Raw genomic sequence first — 17057 nt, forward strand, 5'->3', positions numbered from 1 at the left:
CAACTCCCCCTCATGTTTAGATAAGGCTATGGAAACACGAAGAACGTCCTCGTTTTCTTAATTGGTAAGTCACGTGACCACAACGGAAAATGCTTAAAAACTCGCTAACTGCTTATCACAAATTTTTAACGGAACAGTATGAAAACAGTCTTACACAAAATCTGTTACATGGATTTACACAAAGATTTGAAACTTTGCATATTTCTAAAAATAAAAGTATGACGTCATAAGGCCCTCGTTTGATGCACTTTCCGCTTTATTCATTCTCCGAAATCGTCCCCAATACACCTTGTTGTCTTAAGAACCTTTTGATTGAAATTTCATTTTTTTATTTGCTTTGAAAGACGGGAAAAGTGGTCGTACTCTGATCCATAACCGAGCAATGAAGGGAAATTGTTCGATACCGAGTTGATGTCAACCAGGTATCGAACCTATTCCCCTTCATTCCTCGGTTGTGGATCAAAGTATGACCACTTTTCCCGCCTTTCAAAGCCAATAAAAAATGATCTAAAAACACCACAATGTATTTGGGACGATTTCGGAGTATAAATAAAAGGGGAATAGTGAATTTAAGTGATAGGCACTTTAATCAACTGGTTTCAAAAAAATAAAGTTTCGTGTTTCACTCCCCTCCGATGCAATACCAGTAAAAGCTCTTCATTCTCACGCTCGCCCTCACTTGGCGTAGAAGAGTATGTCAAGTTCGTGGAAAACGAAGACCCCAAGGAAAATATTGCACAGGGGAACAGCAAAATGCATCATATTCCTTATTACCCTGGACTGTTCCTTTCCAAGTAAAAAAGATGTGTTTTGCTGTTTACTCTTTGAATTTACTTCTTTTTTTTCCTAGAGTTCTTTATTTTCAATCAAAGGCTTCCACATAGGGGTCGTGATGTGAGGAAAACGAATAAACTCATGAATGCCACAGATGACTCATCGGCCAATCCAGACATTTCCACACACCGCGCGCTTTTATCTCAAAATACCCGACGACTTCATTTCTCTTATTCCACAAGATAAGGCACCGAGCCGTCTCACGTCGATGCAGGTGAACGTTCACGCTGCATTATTGAGAGGGGGAAGGCGAGTTAACGAGTATCTGGGAGCCCTAGCGTGAATGCTTGTTTAGGGTGGACTTTACTCTTCGAGATGTGTTTCAATCAATCTACCTCAACCCACAACCTAAGTCAAGAGATTATATTCCATCTTTTGCAATAAGAAGTTCGCAAACTGCCTTAATTTCATATTTATCGGCGGATTCTTTCACGTCGCATAACTGATGATGCATCGAACTTACATAGATTGATTTTGTTTGCAATAAGCTTCCCTGGCCTACCTAAACATTCTTCATTTTAACTATTTACAGACCGAAGTACTGCTAGTTTCCAGAAGGCTTCAATATGATTCAAGCAATATTTTAACTAACAAGGCAAGTTGAAGAATTCCTAATAAAGTATTCGAAAGTTTTATAATTCTTTAAATTTCCTACAAAAATTTTGATTATGTACAAAATGGAGGTGGTGAGCCTGTTCTTCAGAAATAGAATCCTTCCAGAGGCACATCCTGTGGTGCACCAAACTGAAAAGCTTTGTTTGTAGCTTGAGGAGCAACTTCAACATCAGAATCCTAAAACAACAATACGCGGCAACGGTCATTCATTCATTCATTCATTCATCCATTTCATGGAGTTAAAACTTATTTGCTCTTAGTATATACTAAATCAGTGGATAGCGTTGAACGCGCGCGCTGATTGGCTACTCAAACTCCGGATATCCATCGCTATTCACCTCCGAGTTCCTCCGAGTAATTCGCTCGGAATTTGGGCCCAAAAATGTTCTAATCTTTGCAAAAATAAATGAGTTAAAAATGATCTTTTTGTGCTATATTATCTCACTGTTTTAGTGGTTCGGTAAATATCCACCACTAGCCACCTCCACTTTGGTGAATAGTTGCTAATTATTTTCTGGTCACGATTAACAAACCATTGAAAGGTACCATAACGAAGGTCAGAAGGTCATGACCTTGAAGCGTTTCAATCTGGTTCAGAGCTGGGGTTTTTTGAGTTTAAAAATTTCCTTCTTTGTATGTAACGTAGCTCGTGCATTACCCCGCGCGTGCACCGGCCTTCGATCTTACTTTTGTCCATATTTGGGTCCTAAAATCCCCAGCTTTGTTCCAAGGAAAGGAGTTGCAAGTTACACGCTTCAAGGTCATCTGCTTCTGCGAAGGTACATAGCTTTCTTTGCACCTTAACACGTATTTCCCTTAAATTGGAATGATGGGGAGCAATGCATGAATTAACAGAAATCGGCCTCTGAATGATGTAAATTTCAGAACTTTAGCGTCAGACACGAAACCAATTTAACTTCAATTCCGATGATAGAGTTACTTGTCTGAACGCTACAAGTGCCATTTACCTGCTCCTCAGAAAAATATCTGTCAATTATTGCCAAGGCTTTATTATACACCTCAGTGTTCTCATGGGTTTGTAACTTTTCAATGAGATCCAATCCTGCAAACCATTAGAATACAAAAGCAATGTTAGCATAAGAGAATGATAAGATTGGACGTATTCCATGTCTTACTAGAAGTGAAACAGGACATTGAATTTGGAGCAATGCTGCTGCTTTAGCCGCTGCAATCAGCTGCATAAACTACCTTCGTGCTCTTCCATTTGTTTGCTAACTTTTTCCATCATGGGACCATTGATTTTACTAGCACTCTGTTGGCAAATAAAAAATGCACTGAGTATGTTACACATATTATCAACATTTCTCAACAGCCACCATCTCTTGACGAAGAAATCAGTTAAATCATCTCCAGCATCCCCAAGGTGCTCAACAGACGAGATGACATCATGATTCTGAACAATTCATGGAGCTCAACAAGAATCTAGCACAACTGCTACAACGACAAAATATTCTATTTCGGCGACGTAATAGGCATTACAGGAAACGGTGGTGTAATGCCTGTTACGTCGGCGAAACGGTCCGGCATTTTTCCACGGGCGTGAAGGAGCATTTAACCAGTGATAGGGCCTCTCACATTTTCAAACATCTGCAGAATTCTAAACATTGTCACGCCTCGTGTTTTAGATCACGCCTCCATCAGTTTTCAACTCAAGACAAAAGAGGCTATTCATATTCAGAGAGAACAACCCTCTTTGAATCAACAATTGCACAATGTCAACCTTACTATCCTTTTGATTCCCACATTTTCACGCTATAGGGTAGACTTCATTTTGTTGTTACTATTTTTCACATTAGCATTTTCTATTTATTATAAATTCAGCTTCCATCGCTTTGCATTCTACTAACTGAGGATGGCACAAAATTCTGTCGAAACATGTTTTACAAACTCGAAGGTTTCGTTGTTTTTTAGAGTTTCAGATTAATTCTTGATACGGATTCAGTGAACGCGTCACGCGTTCCTACCCCACGAATGTCTGCTGAAACGAAAAACTATTTCCATTCACCGGCCGTTCGCCCCATATTTAAAGAAACCAATCAGCATTGACTAAGGGTGCATTCGATTGGGAAATCCCGATTTAGCGCTTAAAGTCTGGATCTTTGGATTGCCATCTGCAACACTGCCGAAAGCTCTATGGTGGAATGGAGATTCCTTGTCTAGGAGTCAGGATGGCTTAGTGGTTATCAACCGCACCTCCCACCTCTGTGACCCAGGTTCAACTTTGGCCTCGAGTTTCAGCCGATCTCAATCTGACTCAGAGGGTTTTTCTCCGGGTTCTCCGGTTTTCCTCCCTCATCAAAATCGACTCTAGATCAGTAACATCCGGGGGGATACCCTCATATAGGGATAACCTCTGGTATCTCTCCTTTCATTGTACTGAATGAATAAAGTTGATATTATAACCTTCATGACTTCAAAAGTCGCCTGGTAAAAAGACCTGCTAATGAAAGCAGTTCAACAGGCTTTCACCAACGGCTCCTTCAGGACCCCCAAAATTTGCAAAAGTAGCAACCAGTTATCGTAATGTGACGTAGCATCTGTTGATGTTTACTGAGTTAAAAATCCCTTTCCTTCAGGACAGGCACAGCTCTTTAAAGAGAGGAGTGCCCAGTGTTCCACATACGAAAAACCAGAACAGCAACTTACCATCCAGGTCCCAGTTGTTCGAAGGGTGGATAGCGCTATCCAGTGCATAAATCGCAATCCACTGGATACTCAATTGGTTTTGCTAGTGTTCATCCGGTGTTTAGCGTTGTCTACCTTTTGAACAACCGAGGCCAGAAAGTAACAGTATGGTTAAATGGATGAATGGTACATTACGGGAAACAAGCTCTAAAACTAACTATCTATTTTTAAGTTCAAGCTGGAAAGGGGTGTGAGAAAAGTATAATCATTTTTAGCTTACCAGGAGGATGTGGTTAAATCCGTCCAGAAGAACAAGAACAGTCTGAAAGAAAACACATCTTAAATCCAATGAACCAAACTTTACAGACACGAACTGTAATACTGAATACTGTTTACTGAATTTTGTACATCCAAAAAGTAGGCACAAGGGGATTCCAGTGGAAAATGAATTATTCCTTCTGTTTAAAATGTTATGCTTTAAAACAGGAATAAAATAGTACCAGTCGAATATTGTAAAACTCTTAAAGATGACAGAACCAATGTTTTCCATTATTTTTAAGTAATTTTTTTCAGTGTAAGATGTGTTATCAAAGAGGACTGCATATCCCGGGTCCTAGCTTTATAGTTTTATCCTAAACTGATTACATCCTGTAAAAGTGACTACACAAAGGGAGTTTTCCACAAAAAGGTAAGGAAATTATGTCCTGGTGACCCCTCTGATGACAATGCAGCAGCTTAGGCCTTGTAGCCATGGAAATCAGCGATGCTTTTTTGTACATCTGGGCCTTTGATTCCCAAGGATTCGAAAAGGGAAACCTTTTAAAAACTTACTTCAACCATGGAGAACCAGAACCGGAACTAACCTTGGCATCCTTGGCTTCCAAAAGCTTGCACATTGGCTCAATGACACCACAGTCAACAAGAAAGTTAATCTTTAAAAAATTAACAAAGCAAAAATTTTAACTCTTGGGAATACAATGCAATAAACCTAAAATCCAATCTTATTTAAAGTCTCACAATGTAATTCTAATTTTGGACCCATTAAGATCTTGTGATTATTGAATTGTATTATTATCTAACAAATTTGTTGCTGTTTAACCTCCATTCAAAGGTACGTATTGAAGTGACATTGATAAGTTGAGACCTGCATTTAAAGAGAACCTCCACTAAAACAACAAAAATAACTGTATTTGATAAAAAATGAATTTCAAAAACGCTTGTTTTGGCTTTCAAATTTCCCGGATGCCGCCATCTTGAACATTTGTGACGTTTCATGGTTGCCCTTAGGCTATTGTTCTGACACAAAGAGCCGTTGTTCTGGAACAATACGGCAACCATGAAATTTGAAAGCCAAAACAAGTTCTTGAATTCATTTTTTTCGGCAAAATATTAAAAAAGAATTGATTTTTTTTTGGGTGGCACTTACAGTACAGACACTTAAAAGAAGTAATGTCTATTTGCAAACATGTCCCACCACACTCTAACAAGCAAAGATTTAAAATTATTGATGTTCTGATATACACTAAGAAGGGGCCACCAGTGTTCTCTCTAAATTTGCAAGTAGAAAAAAGGTGTATAAAGTATATTTATTTATAAACCAAAGTCACATGTAAATGAGAGGTTTGCACATCGCTGGTTTTTCCACAGGCATCCTTCAATGAACAATATCTGACTGCTGGAAAACTACCCCTTTTATAAAGCAACAATAATAATTAATAATGGATATTTTTTTAATATTGTCAGACAACTGGATAAAATGGTGATTTTGGGTAAAATTCAAGAGGGTCACTGTTTTTCACAGACTGTAATGCATGCAATCTCATGTAGAATGCATGCAGTTCATCCTTATTGTGAACTTGGCTTTTATACCTGATCTACAGTGCTTCCTGAAGTGAAGTTTGTAATGGCCCACACCGCCTCCTTCTGGCTTTTGAAATCTGCTTTGGCACCCCCCTGAAATATGCATAATTTGTTGAGGAAAATAAGCAATCTAGGTTGTATTCTGGTAATGTCAGCTTAATGTAAAATTTAAAAAATGTGACAATGTCATACCTTTAAAACATTAACGATCATGGGAACCAAGCCAGCGTTTATTACAGCCTGTAACAATTAATATTATAGTGAAAAATTTAGAATTTTTGCTTTAGTACACAGTACAATGATTATTGGTGGAGAGGGGCTGTATGCCAGGCAGGTGAACATAAGAAGGGGAGGAAAAGCAAAACATTTTGACTTAATGTAGTCAAAATGTCAGTGATGCCACTAGCCCATTTCCAAGTTGCTGCATGCCTCAGTTTCATAGTGAGCCCTGGTGCACAACCATTCAAATGGAAATGAGTTGCATATTCTTATGCAAATCAAACTGATTTCCCTTACAATAGTTGAGCACCAAGACTCACTTCGAAAAACCGAGGCAAACAGCAACTCGGAAATGGCTTATTTTTGGTACAAATTGAAATTAAAATAAAGTAAATTATAGGATTGCTAATCATATAACGGAAGCCCCCTTAGAATAAAGTATTTTTGGCATGATTCAATACTTTAAAGCAATGAGAAATTTAGGGATCTGCTTAATTAACTCTTTTGCATCAAAAGCAAAGCCACGTATCTTTCCATGTTTCTTACCTGGATTTGTTCTTTTGGACCTGCTGTGACATTTGATATTGCCCATGTTGCCTCCTGCAAATGAAATAGTTGAGTAGTATTAATTTTGATGTATACACTGATGCAACTTCACATGAGGAATAGAGTCTGAATAAAATAACGAATTTTACAAATTAACAACAGCAGTTCACAAAATGTTCCCTTCACCTTCACAATACTTGCTTTACTGTGCATAAGAAGATTTTTGAAGTAAAACAGTGCATTGCACTGTATCACTAACTGAAATGAACAACAAATCAATGTCAAAGATTTAAGTAATACTTGACTGTTGTATTATATTTCTTTATAATTTAAATAAAGTTGTCAAGTACATGGTATAATCCAGTTTTCCAGCTTACTTGTGTCTGTTCATCTGTGCCTGTTACAATGTTTCCAACAGCTCTTAATGTGGGTGTCTGAAATAACAAATATAAACTCACTGGATTAAGGATAAATTACACTTACCATAACAGATCTTACATAGATAATGTTTCTAAAAAGGTCAAAAGTACTTGACATGAATATGACACCATCACCTGAAATGGGTTATAGGAACGAATCCAATCCATGCAAAACGCCAACCAATGAGTCGGCTCCTGCTTTGGTCAACACATCAACACCCAACCAATGAGTCATCCGATACTTGAGTTGAGTACGCCACTAGGGATGTTTGGTGACAAAGTTTCCACATTGAAGTTACATGTACCATGTTGTCAAGGGGAACTTGGTTTCCAAGGGTAACGTTTCTGGTTTTGACATCAATAATTTTTACTAGTAACAGTCACCAGTTTGATTTAACTATTACCATTTGTAGATTTTTGGTCATGATGTCAAGGTCCTACAAGATAATCTTGGAAACAAAGCAAGTAGCACTTGACAACAAGGGAACTTTCTTGTCACAAAACTTCCACAGTGGTGTATTTACTTTTACAGTGCATTTCACAAAACTTTTGACAGGTGATTTGCAAAGTTCGTTGTGAATTTCATAAGTTCGCTTCAAACTTGAGAATTTCATTACATAACTGTCAATCAAATGGCAAACTGCAAAACGAACTTGGGAATTTCGCGCCGAACTCCGTGGGAATGAGCATTGAACACTCATCACAAAAAAGAGTTCTCCGCACAAGCTGCTAAATACTTGTAAAGTATATTTTCATTTTCAAGAGTCAGTGATTCCTGTGGAATAACGCTGAATTTCTTGAAAGAATATAAACCAAGATCTTGCGTTACGCTGCGGATGCATGCAGACGACACGACATTTTCAGGCAAACATTGGAACGTTATTCTTTACCAGTTTGTTTTGGATTGCTGGGGTGGCACATGTAGTTTTACAACACTCCATATAATTATTCACATCATTCAGCACGCGCTGACCGAGTGATATTTCTTCATTTGTTGTCTTCGATATTCCCCCTACGAACAAAAATATCAACAATTTTGGCAATGGATTTTTGGGAAGTCTCATTTCCTGTCCTACTTGAGATGGTCCTTTCCATTCTAACCAATAATTTCTGCCGAACAAAACTTGGAATTGCCTTTCCTTGCACGGTGAAGGCACTCATTTCAAAACAACAACCGAGAGCAATGGTGAAATTACTTCGCCACATTCCCATGAAGTTCGGCTTGAAATTCCCACGTTCGAAGCGAACTTATGCAATTTGCAACGAACTTCGCAAATTGCCTGTCAAAAGTTTTGTGAAATGCACTGCAAATTATAATTGTCATAATTAATGTTATTATTATCAACAATATTTTAAAATAACACCTAGTATACATTCTACTGATACCATATTGCGCAACATTCAAAACCATTTGTCAATTAAAATTTAATAACAGCCCGGCCTTACCACAACATTAACTTCAGGATGGCCTAACAAGTTAACCAGTGAAGGAAGGATTCCTGAATCAATAACAAGCTGAAAAAAAGAAAATATTGTTTTCTTGACAACACACTTTAACAGCTTTCAGAAATCTGGTTTCTAATTACAACAGGAAAGTACACTGGAAATGTAATATAGTGGAATTCATCCTCAAGTGCCAATGGCCAAACTGCATTTTGGCTTCCATCAATCAAACTTCCAACGCCAAGCACAGATGACGAAATCAACTGATGTGTGACTAACCCACCAATCAGCATTTTTGGTACATTTTGTATATTCAAACTCAATGCCGATTGAAAGCGATGGAATCTGTACAAATCTTTTTACTGAAGAATTTCTAAAAACATCATAATGGTGTTTGAGCTGTGAACTAAACAAAAACTCTGATTTACTTTTCTGAGGTGGAGTCAATCTTCCCAGCTATGTTCGGAAATTTGGTTGATGGAAGCCAAAACGCAGTTTGGCACTTGAAGGTAAGATTCTGCAGAATTATGAAAGTCATAGTAATATGGTAATTAGTAATTACTCCCGCTCCTTCCCCAGCGTTGGCCTTTTTTCCATTCAAAGGTTCCCAAGGTTTCCAAGCCAAAGTAAACAGCCACACACACACAATTTACTGCATTGCACCATATGCAGTGCCCGAAATGTAAAAATTCCATGTTGTCCCTTTTTCAAAGGCCAAGCAACTAAACCCATAAATCTGGTTACCCTGATTTATGGCATTGGAGCATGAGTATCTCATAGTTCTACCGGTAAGTGTGCACCTACAGTGTATGTTTTTTTTGTTATGTTTTTTTTTTAGCATTTTTAAAATGGAGTCTTCAATCTCTATTGCCTACATGTATCTGACAAATTCTTTTAACAATTAAACCACAGATATTCAAAACACAGGAAAATGCTCACAGCTGCAGCAAAGTAATATTAATTTTGTTAACTTCACACTGCTATCAGACATTGACAATAGAAAACCAACAAGTGAGTTGGGTACTGCTTCATTTGTCATGTTAATTTTCTATTTTTTGGCTGCATTGTCCCTTGTTATTTCTTTGGGCAACCAGGCTTTTCATTTTACTGAATTAACATAAATAGGCACCTTGTAAACTTTCTGGTGGCCTGGGACAACCAGACGACCACTATTTTGATCAAAAAGTGCATATATACTATAACAGTACTTGTAACTATATGGCTGACTTAGGGTTGTAAAATTTTTAATTCTTTGTCATTCCCTTCTCGACTAAAGATTCATTGATAACATAACTATTATATACCGGTACATGTAGCAAATATATAATTATTCCAGACCAAAAGAACGCTTTATAAAACATGTTTTAATCAGAAATGTTATCCACAAGCTCTAGAGATTGAACTGACCTGTATTCTATCATTTGTTCCATCAGTCAAATACGATAAGCCCCAACAAGTATCCGAAAGCACCTAATAGAAAATGAAAAATATACCAAACATAATTACAGGTCGACAAAAACGAAACGTTTTGCAATGTTGTGATTGTAAACTTACATGTAACTATAGAACTATAGAACTATATTATAACTTTATAATATATTGTGAGCAAATTATATTATTTGTTGACAGAGGTACATAACAGCTGTGAGTGATCATTGAGGACTCAGGAATCCCCCACAAGATTTCTGATGTGGTCATCTCAATCCTCAAAATAACAGTTGAAACTGTGATGTGCAGATACGATTTATCGCTGGGCTTAAGAAAACTCACGGGGGTTAGGTTCACGAGGTTCATGTTTGACTTGTACAAAATTATTACAAGCATAAAAGTGGCATTATTTCCTAACAATCAATGACAGTAGATGGAGAATTTTTCATTACATTTATCACAACTGACTATTACTATGATATGATTTGAACTGCCTTTATAGACTTCAATGAGGTTATTTACCTCTTTATCTTGGTGATTGATGAGATGGGCCAGAGCTGGCAAGATCTGAAATCAATAAAGTCCTTGTAACAAACGTAATGTCTTGTAGCAAACTTGTAACCAAATATGTAAATTACAAACAACAACTGTTACAGTATCCCCTGCTTTCAAATTGGTCATTCAATGACATCAAGACAAGAATGTGCAGTCAGGTACATGATGACATAAAACAAAAATCATTTAAATTTAATTCCTTTAACATCATCTCTGTCCACTCAAAAGTTTTGTCCCATTAAAACTGTTCCTTCTTTAGAGTGCCACTCATAGATGCCTTTGAATTTTTTTAGCACAAATTGATCTCACCTGTATGACGGCATCCTTCTCGGGAGGTGGATTTTTGTTACGGCACAAGTTAGACAGGGTCCATGTCACATTACGAAGAAACTGAACCTAAAATGTAAGTATTATAAATATTATGAATGTTATGAAAACCTAGTTCATTTGTGTGATGTAATAAGAAGGAAAAGGAGACATGTGGCTCAATGAAATTAACCAAGACATTGCTGAACTATCGATCACTAGCCACCAAAAAATAGATCAAATTTCTATGATTGATGTTGGATGATGTATTGACCATGATCATAATTATCTGTACTTATTGGTCACGTATTGGTGCCATATCGGTCAAATGTTGGTCCTGTATTAGTTGACAGTCAAGGGAGAGTTGATGGTCTTGGTAAACCAGCGGTCAGCTCATCAACATATCGGTCACGTGTTGGCTGAGTGTTGATCAAGTAAAGACTGACTTATCGACCGATACATCAGTTGATATGTTGATTGAGTTCCAGACGATTTATCGGTCGACTTACAATAGGAAGGTGATGAAGCATCCATCATATGACGATTAAATGTCAGTAATGTATCGGTGGATTTCGATGACTGAGGGTCAAGGGTCTTTATTGGTAGACTAACAGTTTGCTCTTGGTCAATAGTTGGTCGACATGTCTGTCAAATGTCGGTTAAATTTAAATTATTATTATTATTAAATTTTTGAACCTTGTCACAAAATTGTGACTGGATTTTTTTTCTGAGCCCTGAATGATCATCCAGTAGATACAAAAGAACAGGCAAAAAGAGGGACACAAATACTTCAGACTTGAAACAGTGACTTCTGATACACTTACATTCATTCCTGTTTGTATTAATCCAAGCATTGGGGACAAAGCTCCACAGGCTATTACAAAATTTCTAAGCATAGGACCATCACCTACAGGTGAAATTAATGAAAATGCTTGCTTTCAATATAAGGTCACCATATATAAGGTGATACCATGATTACACTTTCAATATGAGGTCAAGATGGCATGGGGTGGGCAGACAACTTGTATTTAACTGATGTTAAGTTCCTCAGGTCATGCACAAAGTGAAGCTAAATCACCAATTTGAAAGGTCTTGCGCACAAAGTGCATGATATTACTTCTGCAATGCAACAAACTTGAGGTCAAAAACTTAATTAGAAATTAGAAGACTGAAAAAATATCATTTATAAAGCATATCTACCTGCAATGTTCCCAAGGGCCCACACAGCTTGTTCACATACTTGAGCATGGGGTGATATCAACAAGTTCACCAATTTTGGCACAGCACCTTCAAAATAAAAAGGATTGTAAAGATCTTAAAGAAAATGATACCAAAACACATTAATCACCGATACGTCTTTCACTTTCAAACCTTGCAAAAATCACTTTAAATGGTCAGAAAAAAACAGTGTAGCAAATCTCTCATGTTGGAGAAAGGGACCTTGCCCAGGATGGCTTTTACGTTGTTGTCATTGTTACTGGCAATAGTAAATACTCAGCATTGGACAACAACTATAATATCCAACACCAATGCAATGCAAGGAACTAATGGGCCAATGATGTTCCTATCACAAAAGATTACAACTATTGGAAGCCACTGACTGGTTGGCTCAGTTAATGAGCATCTGGCTTCTGTTCAAAAACCACAGTACTTCTTCATGCAATGACATGAAATGGTTAGCTGGCTACAATAATTATTACTGTCTAACACTATAATCGGCTGTGATTTGCAGTTCCACTTCATTTAACAAGACTCGAGTAAGGTGTTACATTACAGTTCATTGCTATTATAAACACTCTCCTGAAAAGGTGCTCCTTTGGAATTCTGCAGCTCGAGACCGATTCAAGACAATTTTATGGGTATTTTTCACTCTAGTCCCCACAGCCCGCTTTTCTTTTGGTCAGCAGCAAGAACACAGACCCTGGCCAAAGCCAATCTCATACCCAGAGTCCCCAGGCGTTTTTGTCAGAAGGTGAGCACCCGGAGAGACTCTGGGATAATGGACAGTTTTTGTGATACGTTGCTTGCATAACAATGGACCACCACACCACAAACCCCAGAATCAACTTCCTCTTTTTGGAGGGAGATTCGAAATCTAAAACTAGTTTCAGTGCTGTTTCCTTTTTCCTACTATCTTCATCCCCTAACTTAAAGCACCTCAGAAATATATAATCCACAAAAAATAAAACGACCACTAAAAACTGATTACTGTTGCTGTTGCTTGCAAAACTATCGTGGGAAAACATTACATCAGTCTCTTGGGGAGAAATCCGTGGAAGAAGTCCTTGTCAAAGCCTTTCAGAAGTATGGAAACATAAAAATGCACCGGTAGTAGAAAAGGACGTTTGTATCGTTTCCACAAAAAATTGTCGAATGTGTTACTTGCACTGGTATTCTGAACGATGGAATACACGCTGAAACATACACTTACCGGAAGGGTCAGACATTTCATCTTTCACTGTCTTGCTCTTAACAGCAAGCCAATGAACATTAATTTTCTCCTTGAAAAGAAACCAGACTGACTTTCTTTTAGGGTGTGTAAGACTTAAAGTTTCTGTTTCTCAAACACTTTCAACCCGCCATTTTGAGTCAATCCTTTATTTTCGACTGTTTACTGTTTTTGCTTTTGACTTGAGGATGCATAATAAGACCAGACCCCACGTTTTCTGGGAAAATGGAGTCCATTATCCTAAAGTCTCTCGGCGGGCACTCACCTACTGAGGACTCTGGGTACAAGGTTGGGCCATAGCCAAAAATATATGTAGTCACAGTAATGGCATATGTTGTAACATTGGCAACCATTACTGTTTCAAATTTCTGAGAATGAGAAGAGGACCAAGAAGTCTGTGCTTTGGCCGCGGAGTCTGGGCTCTTGGCACTGACCAGAAGAAAAGCGGACCATAGGGACAACAATGGGGAATATTAATTTTTTTTTATTATTTGATAGGCATCTTCACTTCTGGAATTTCGAAAAAAGGGGGGGGGGGGGAATTGAAAAAGCAGCATGCACAAATCAATATCTTCAAAATTAGTGGAAATAATGTCTTTCAAAAGTCGAACCAAGTGGATTGCAGCAGAATTACAATATTTATTATTATTCTAAGCATTGATGTAATACCTGAATCCACAACAACCTTTGTTTCATCTGATGAGCCTGATGCAATGTTTGTCAAGACCCAAGCAGCCTCAAACTGAATTGAAGGGCTGTAATTGATGGAGAACACAGTACTTGTTTGATATCACACATTCAAGTGATTTTAAGGGGGAAATTGAACAAAGTTGATTAAAGAAATACTTAAACATGATAATTGAAAGCGGTACTCACTTGTCAGATCGGTCCAACAAGACAACAAACTTTGGGACTAATCCCGACCTGAAAAGAAGATGGGTGTGAACACATATTGATGGCGAGTTACTATACCTAACCCAGCTGACAACTTCTGATTTTATTCCAAAGGCTGTGAAACTATTTTTCCTTTTTAATGATACAACAATCTTGCTAAAATGCTGGCATTATGCACGATGCTTTTGCCATGCTATTATGCTCAAAATAATGCTACAACAAGTTGCAAAATTGTTGAGACACTTTCATTAAAAAACACCTTTTCTAGCTTCCAATGCCCGCCGTATCTAGAATTTAAACCTTTCCAACTTCCTCTCCCCTCTCCCCCTTTCAATGTTGACTGCTTAAGTTCCCAACATTTTTTTGTCTTGCTAGCAACACTGATAAGGGGGGAGGGGGGCTGCAGTGTGAGAGATAATAGGGAAATTAATAACGCCCCAAGAAGGTGAAGTGTCTCCACTATTTTTGCAACTTGTTGTCTGATTGATTGCAATAATTTTGCCAGTCCGGATTTGAATCTTATAGGGAAACGTTTCAACGTAGAAAAGCAGGAACTAAGGAAACAATCATTAAATATCGTATAAGCTCTGAAACATTTCAGAAGTTTGCACGCGAAGTGCAAAGCACATTGTACCAAACACGAAAGGATATTAATTATTGACATACGGTAGCATCGATTTGCCGGTGTTTGGACTTATCATCGCTAACAGAAGACTCCGTACCAATTTGCACTGCAGATCTGATGCTCCGAAAGTTACACATGGCTCGTATTATGTAACACAATACCATTTCTTGTGTTTCTTGGTGACGTCAAGCGGGATAGTGGCGTTACAGTTGAATATCGTATCTTCGAGTAACCAGCACAATTCATCTAGTCCTTTCTTTTCTAATCACTCCACTACATTACCAGGCGATTCGTAATAAAGCTCACAAAGTTAGAAATCCTGTACATATCGTTTATTCTATTTACCAATGGTCTACCATCCAATCATGTTCTACCATCGCAACAGCCAGAAATATGATAACATATTATTTTCTCAGTGAAAAGTTGTGGTAGACCGTGTAGACCGTTTCATATAAATGTCATAATGTGTAGCCGGTACAAATTTCTTCACTTTTGTATCTCATTGTAAAACAAATCTCGCAAAGGATTTAGCACAATCGGGTGCTTTCTTTTGATCATTGTGCTCAGTCAGTCATTCCAAAGAACATGGAATTAGCCTGTACCCGACACGTCACTTAGAAGACTTGCTAGTAAGCGTTACCAATCCTTTCTCTGGAAGCAGACTAGCCCGAAAGCAATAAGTAATGTTACAAATGGACCTCTATGAAAATGTATCTTTGTATAACAATGTTTGCTAAGAATTGATTTTTCGGAAAGTGGATGTTCCCTTTAAATGGCATCGCAGTTAAAGGAGAGGTTATGTCTGTTTCTCATTCGTAAACAACAGCTAATTTCGTACATGTTGCGCGTGCTTTAGATGTCATGTGTCCACCGAAATATAGGTGTTTCAGGCAAATTATTTCGAAATCAGTTCCAGGATATTTCTAGCGTACTTTAAAAAGTGAAAGGATGGAAATCACACCTTTTCGTGTACCAAATTATGTGTATTTTCGACTTGACTCACAGAAAGCACAGAAATGCCTTCAAATTACGTCATACTAAAACCCCGCCAAAATCCAGTTTATCGCTGGCCAATTTCCATTCACAGCAGATCAGAGAATTAAACCCTTTTTTTTGGAAACACCATATTAAACGCAAACGATAGACGCCTTCCTGTTCCAATAAACAAAGTGACCGTACACCAATACAGTGACAACCAACTCAGACAACAAGTTGCAAAATTGTTGAGACACTTTCATTAAAAAACACCTTTTCTAACTTCCAATACCCCCTGTATCTAGAATTTAAACCTTTCCAACTTCCTCTCTCCCGTGAAGTGTTTCCACTATTTTTGCAACTTGTTGTAGCATAATGTGCCAAAGCCTAATAAGGGAGTCAGAGCTTTTCCGTGGACCGAGATGTTGTTGACCCATTCACACCCCCCAACTGATGAGTAATTTAACTGTCTGGTGTTTGAGTAAAATCTGCAAGTCTCACTCTCGGGTGTGGAAGGGCTTAACACTGATGGATCCAAGCAATCAATTGCATAGAGCAAGTTTCAATCGAGTGTTGTAAAACCAAAACCAAAGTAATTACTTTGGCCAATCAAAAAAGGACAGAGACAATTCAGTAAACCAATGAAAAGTCAATTGATTACATGTAGCCGACACAAGGTGCGGGAAAATGTGCACGTGCAAGCCACGATAATTGTGGCCAATCTGACCGGATGCGGTGATGCAGATCCGCATAATTCCCTAAAATCTGCATCATTACGATATTATTCGCATAAAACTGAAGAAATTCCTGATATTAATGATAAAGCAGCTGCTTACCATCCTCACGAACACAAAAGCCAAAGAGATTGACTACTTTGAAACGCTTGAAGAAAACACGCCATTTCGTTCGCAAGATGAAAGTTCATAAGCAGTTTCTACACATTTTTCGGCAATGAGCCTGGACTCTAGTTAAACCGTTTTCACAACATACCCTTGGGAACCCTAGAGTCAACTTTTTAAAAAAGATGCTACAAGGTATGAAAATTTAGCCGCAAGTTATAGTAGCAAATTAAATTAATTGATCATTTGTAAAAGTAGGGAGAATCGGAGAACCGTACAAAACAAAATAGGAGTCCACAATATGACTGTGTGTGTAACCGCTGAAAATGGTGAATGATTGAGGGAATGGATCGTGGTTCAACCACATCACCATTTTGCTCTATATCTCCAAATTGAAACAAAAT

General features: G+C 37.9%; 1 protein-coding gene across 1 annotated transcript in view; it reads right to left on the minus strand.

The window, feature by feature from the left end:
• Nucleotides 1-1183: 1183 nt before the first annotated feature.
• Nucleotides 1184-17057, minus strand: part of LOC138021427 (importin subunit alpha-1-like) — a 21031-nt gene continuing 5157 nt past the window's right edge. Inside the window, exons 7-24 of the mRNA XM_068868301.1 lie at nt 14197-14244; nt 13990-14075; nt 12072-12158; nt 11696-11778; nt 10875-10961; nt 10533-10577; nt 9990-10052; nt 8586-8654; nt 7098-7154; nt 6907-6978; nt 6721-6774; nt 6148-6195; nt 5965-6048; nt 4959-5027; nt 4376-4417; nt 2659-2722; nt 2418-2512; nt 1184-1626 (exon numbers count right to left, since the gene is read on the minus strand). Of these exons, the coding sequence (XP_068724402.1) occupies nt 1534-1626; nt 2418-2512; nt 2659-2722; nt 4376-4417; nt 4959-5027; nt 5965-6048; nt 6148-6195; nt 6721-6774; nt 6907-6978; nt 7098-7154; nt 8586-8654; nt 9990-10052; nt 10533-10577; nt 10875-10961; nt 11696-11778; nt 12072-12158; nt 13990-14075; nt 14197-14244 (1246 nt within the window). The 3' untranslated portion in view covers nt 1184-1533. The remainder of the gene's footprint in view (nt 1627-2417; nt 2513-2658; nt 2723-4375; nt 4418-4958; nt 5028-5964; nt 6049-6147; nt 6196-6720; nt 6775-6906; nt 6979-7097; nt 7155-8585; nt 8655-9989; nt 10053-10532; nt 10578-10874; nt 10962-11695; nt 11779-12071; nt 12159-13989; nt 14076-14196; nt 14245-17057) is intronic.

Source organism: Montipora capricornis, chromosome 10 (genome assembly GCF_036669925.1).
Source record: "Montipora capricornis isolate CH-2021 chromosome 10, ASM3666992v2, whole genome shotgun sequence".
In the NCBI taxonomy this organism is placed as follows: domain Eukaryota; kingdom Metazoa; phylum Cnidaria; class Anthozoa; order Scleractinia; family Acroporidae; genus Montipora; species Montipora capricornis.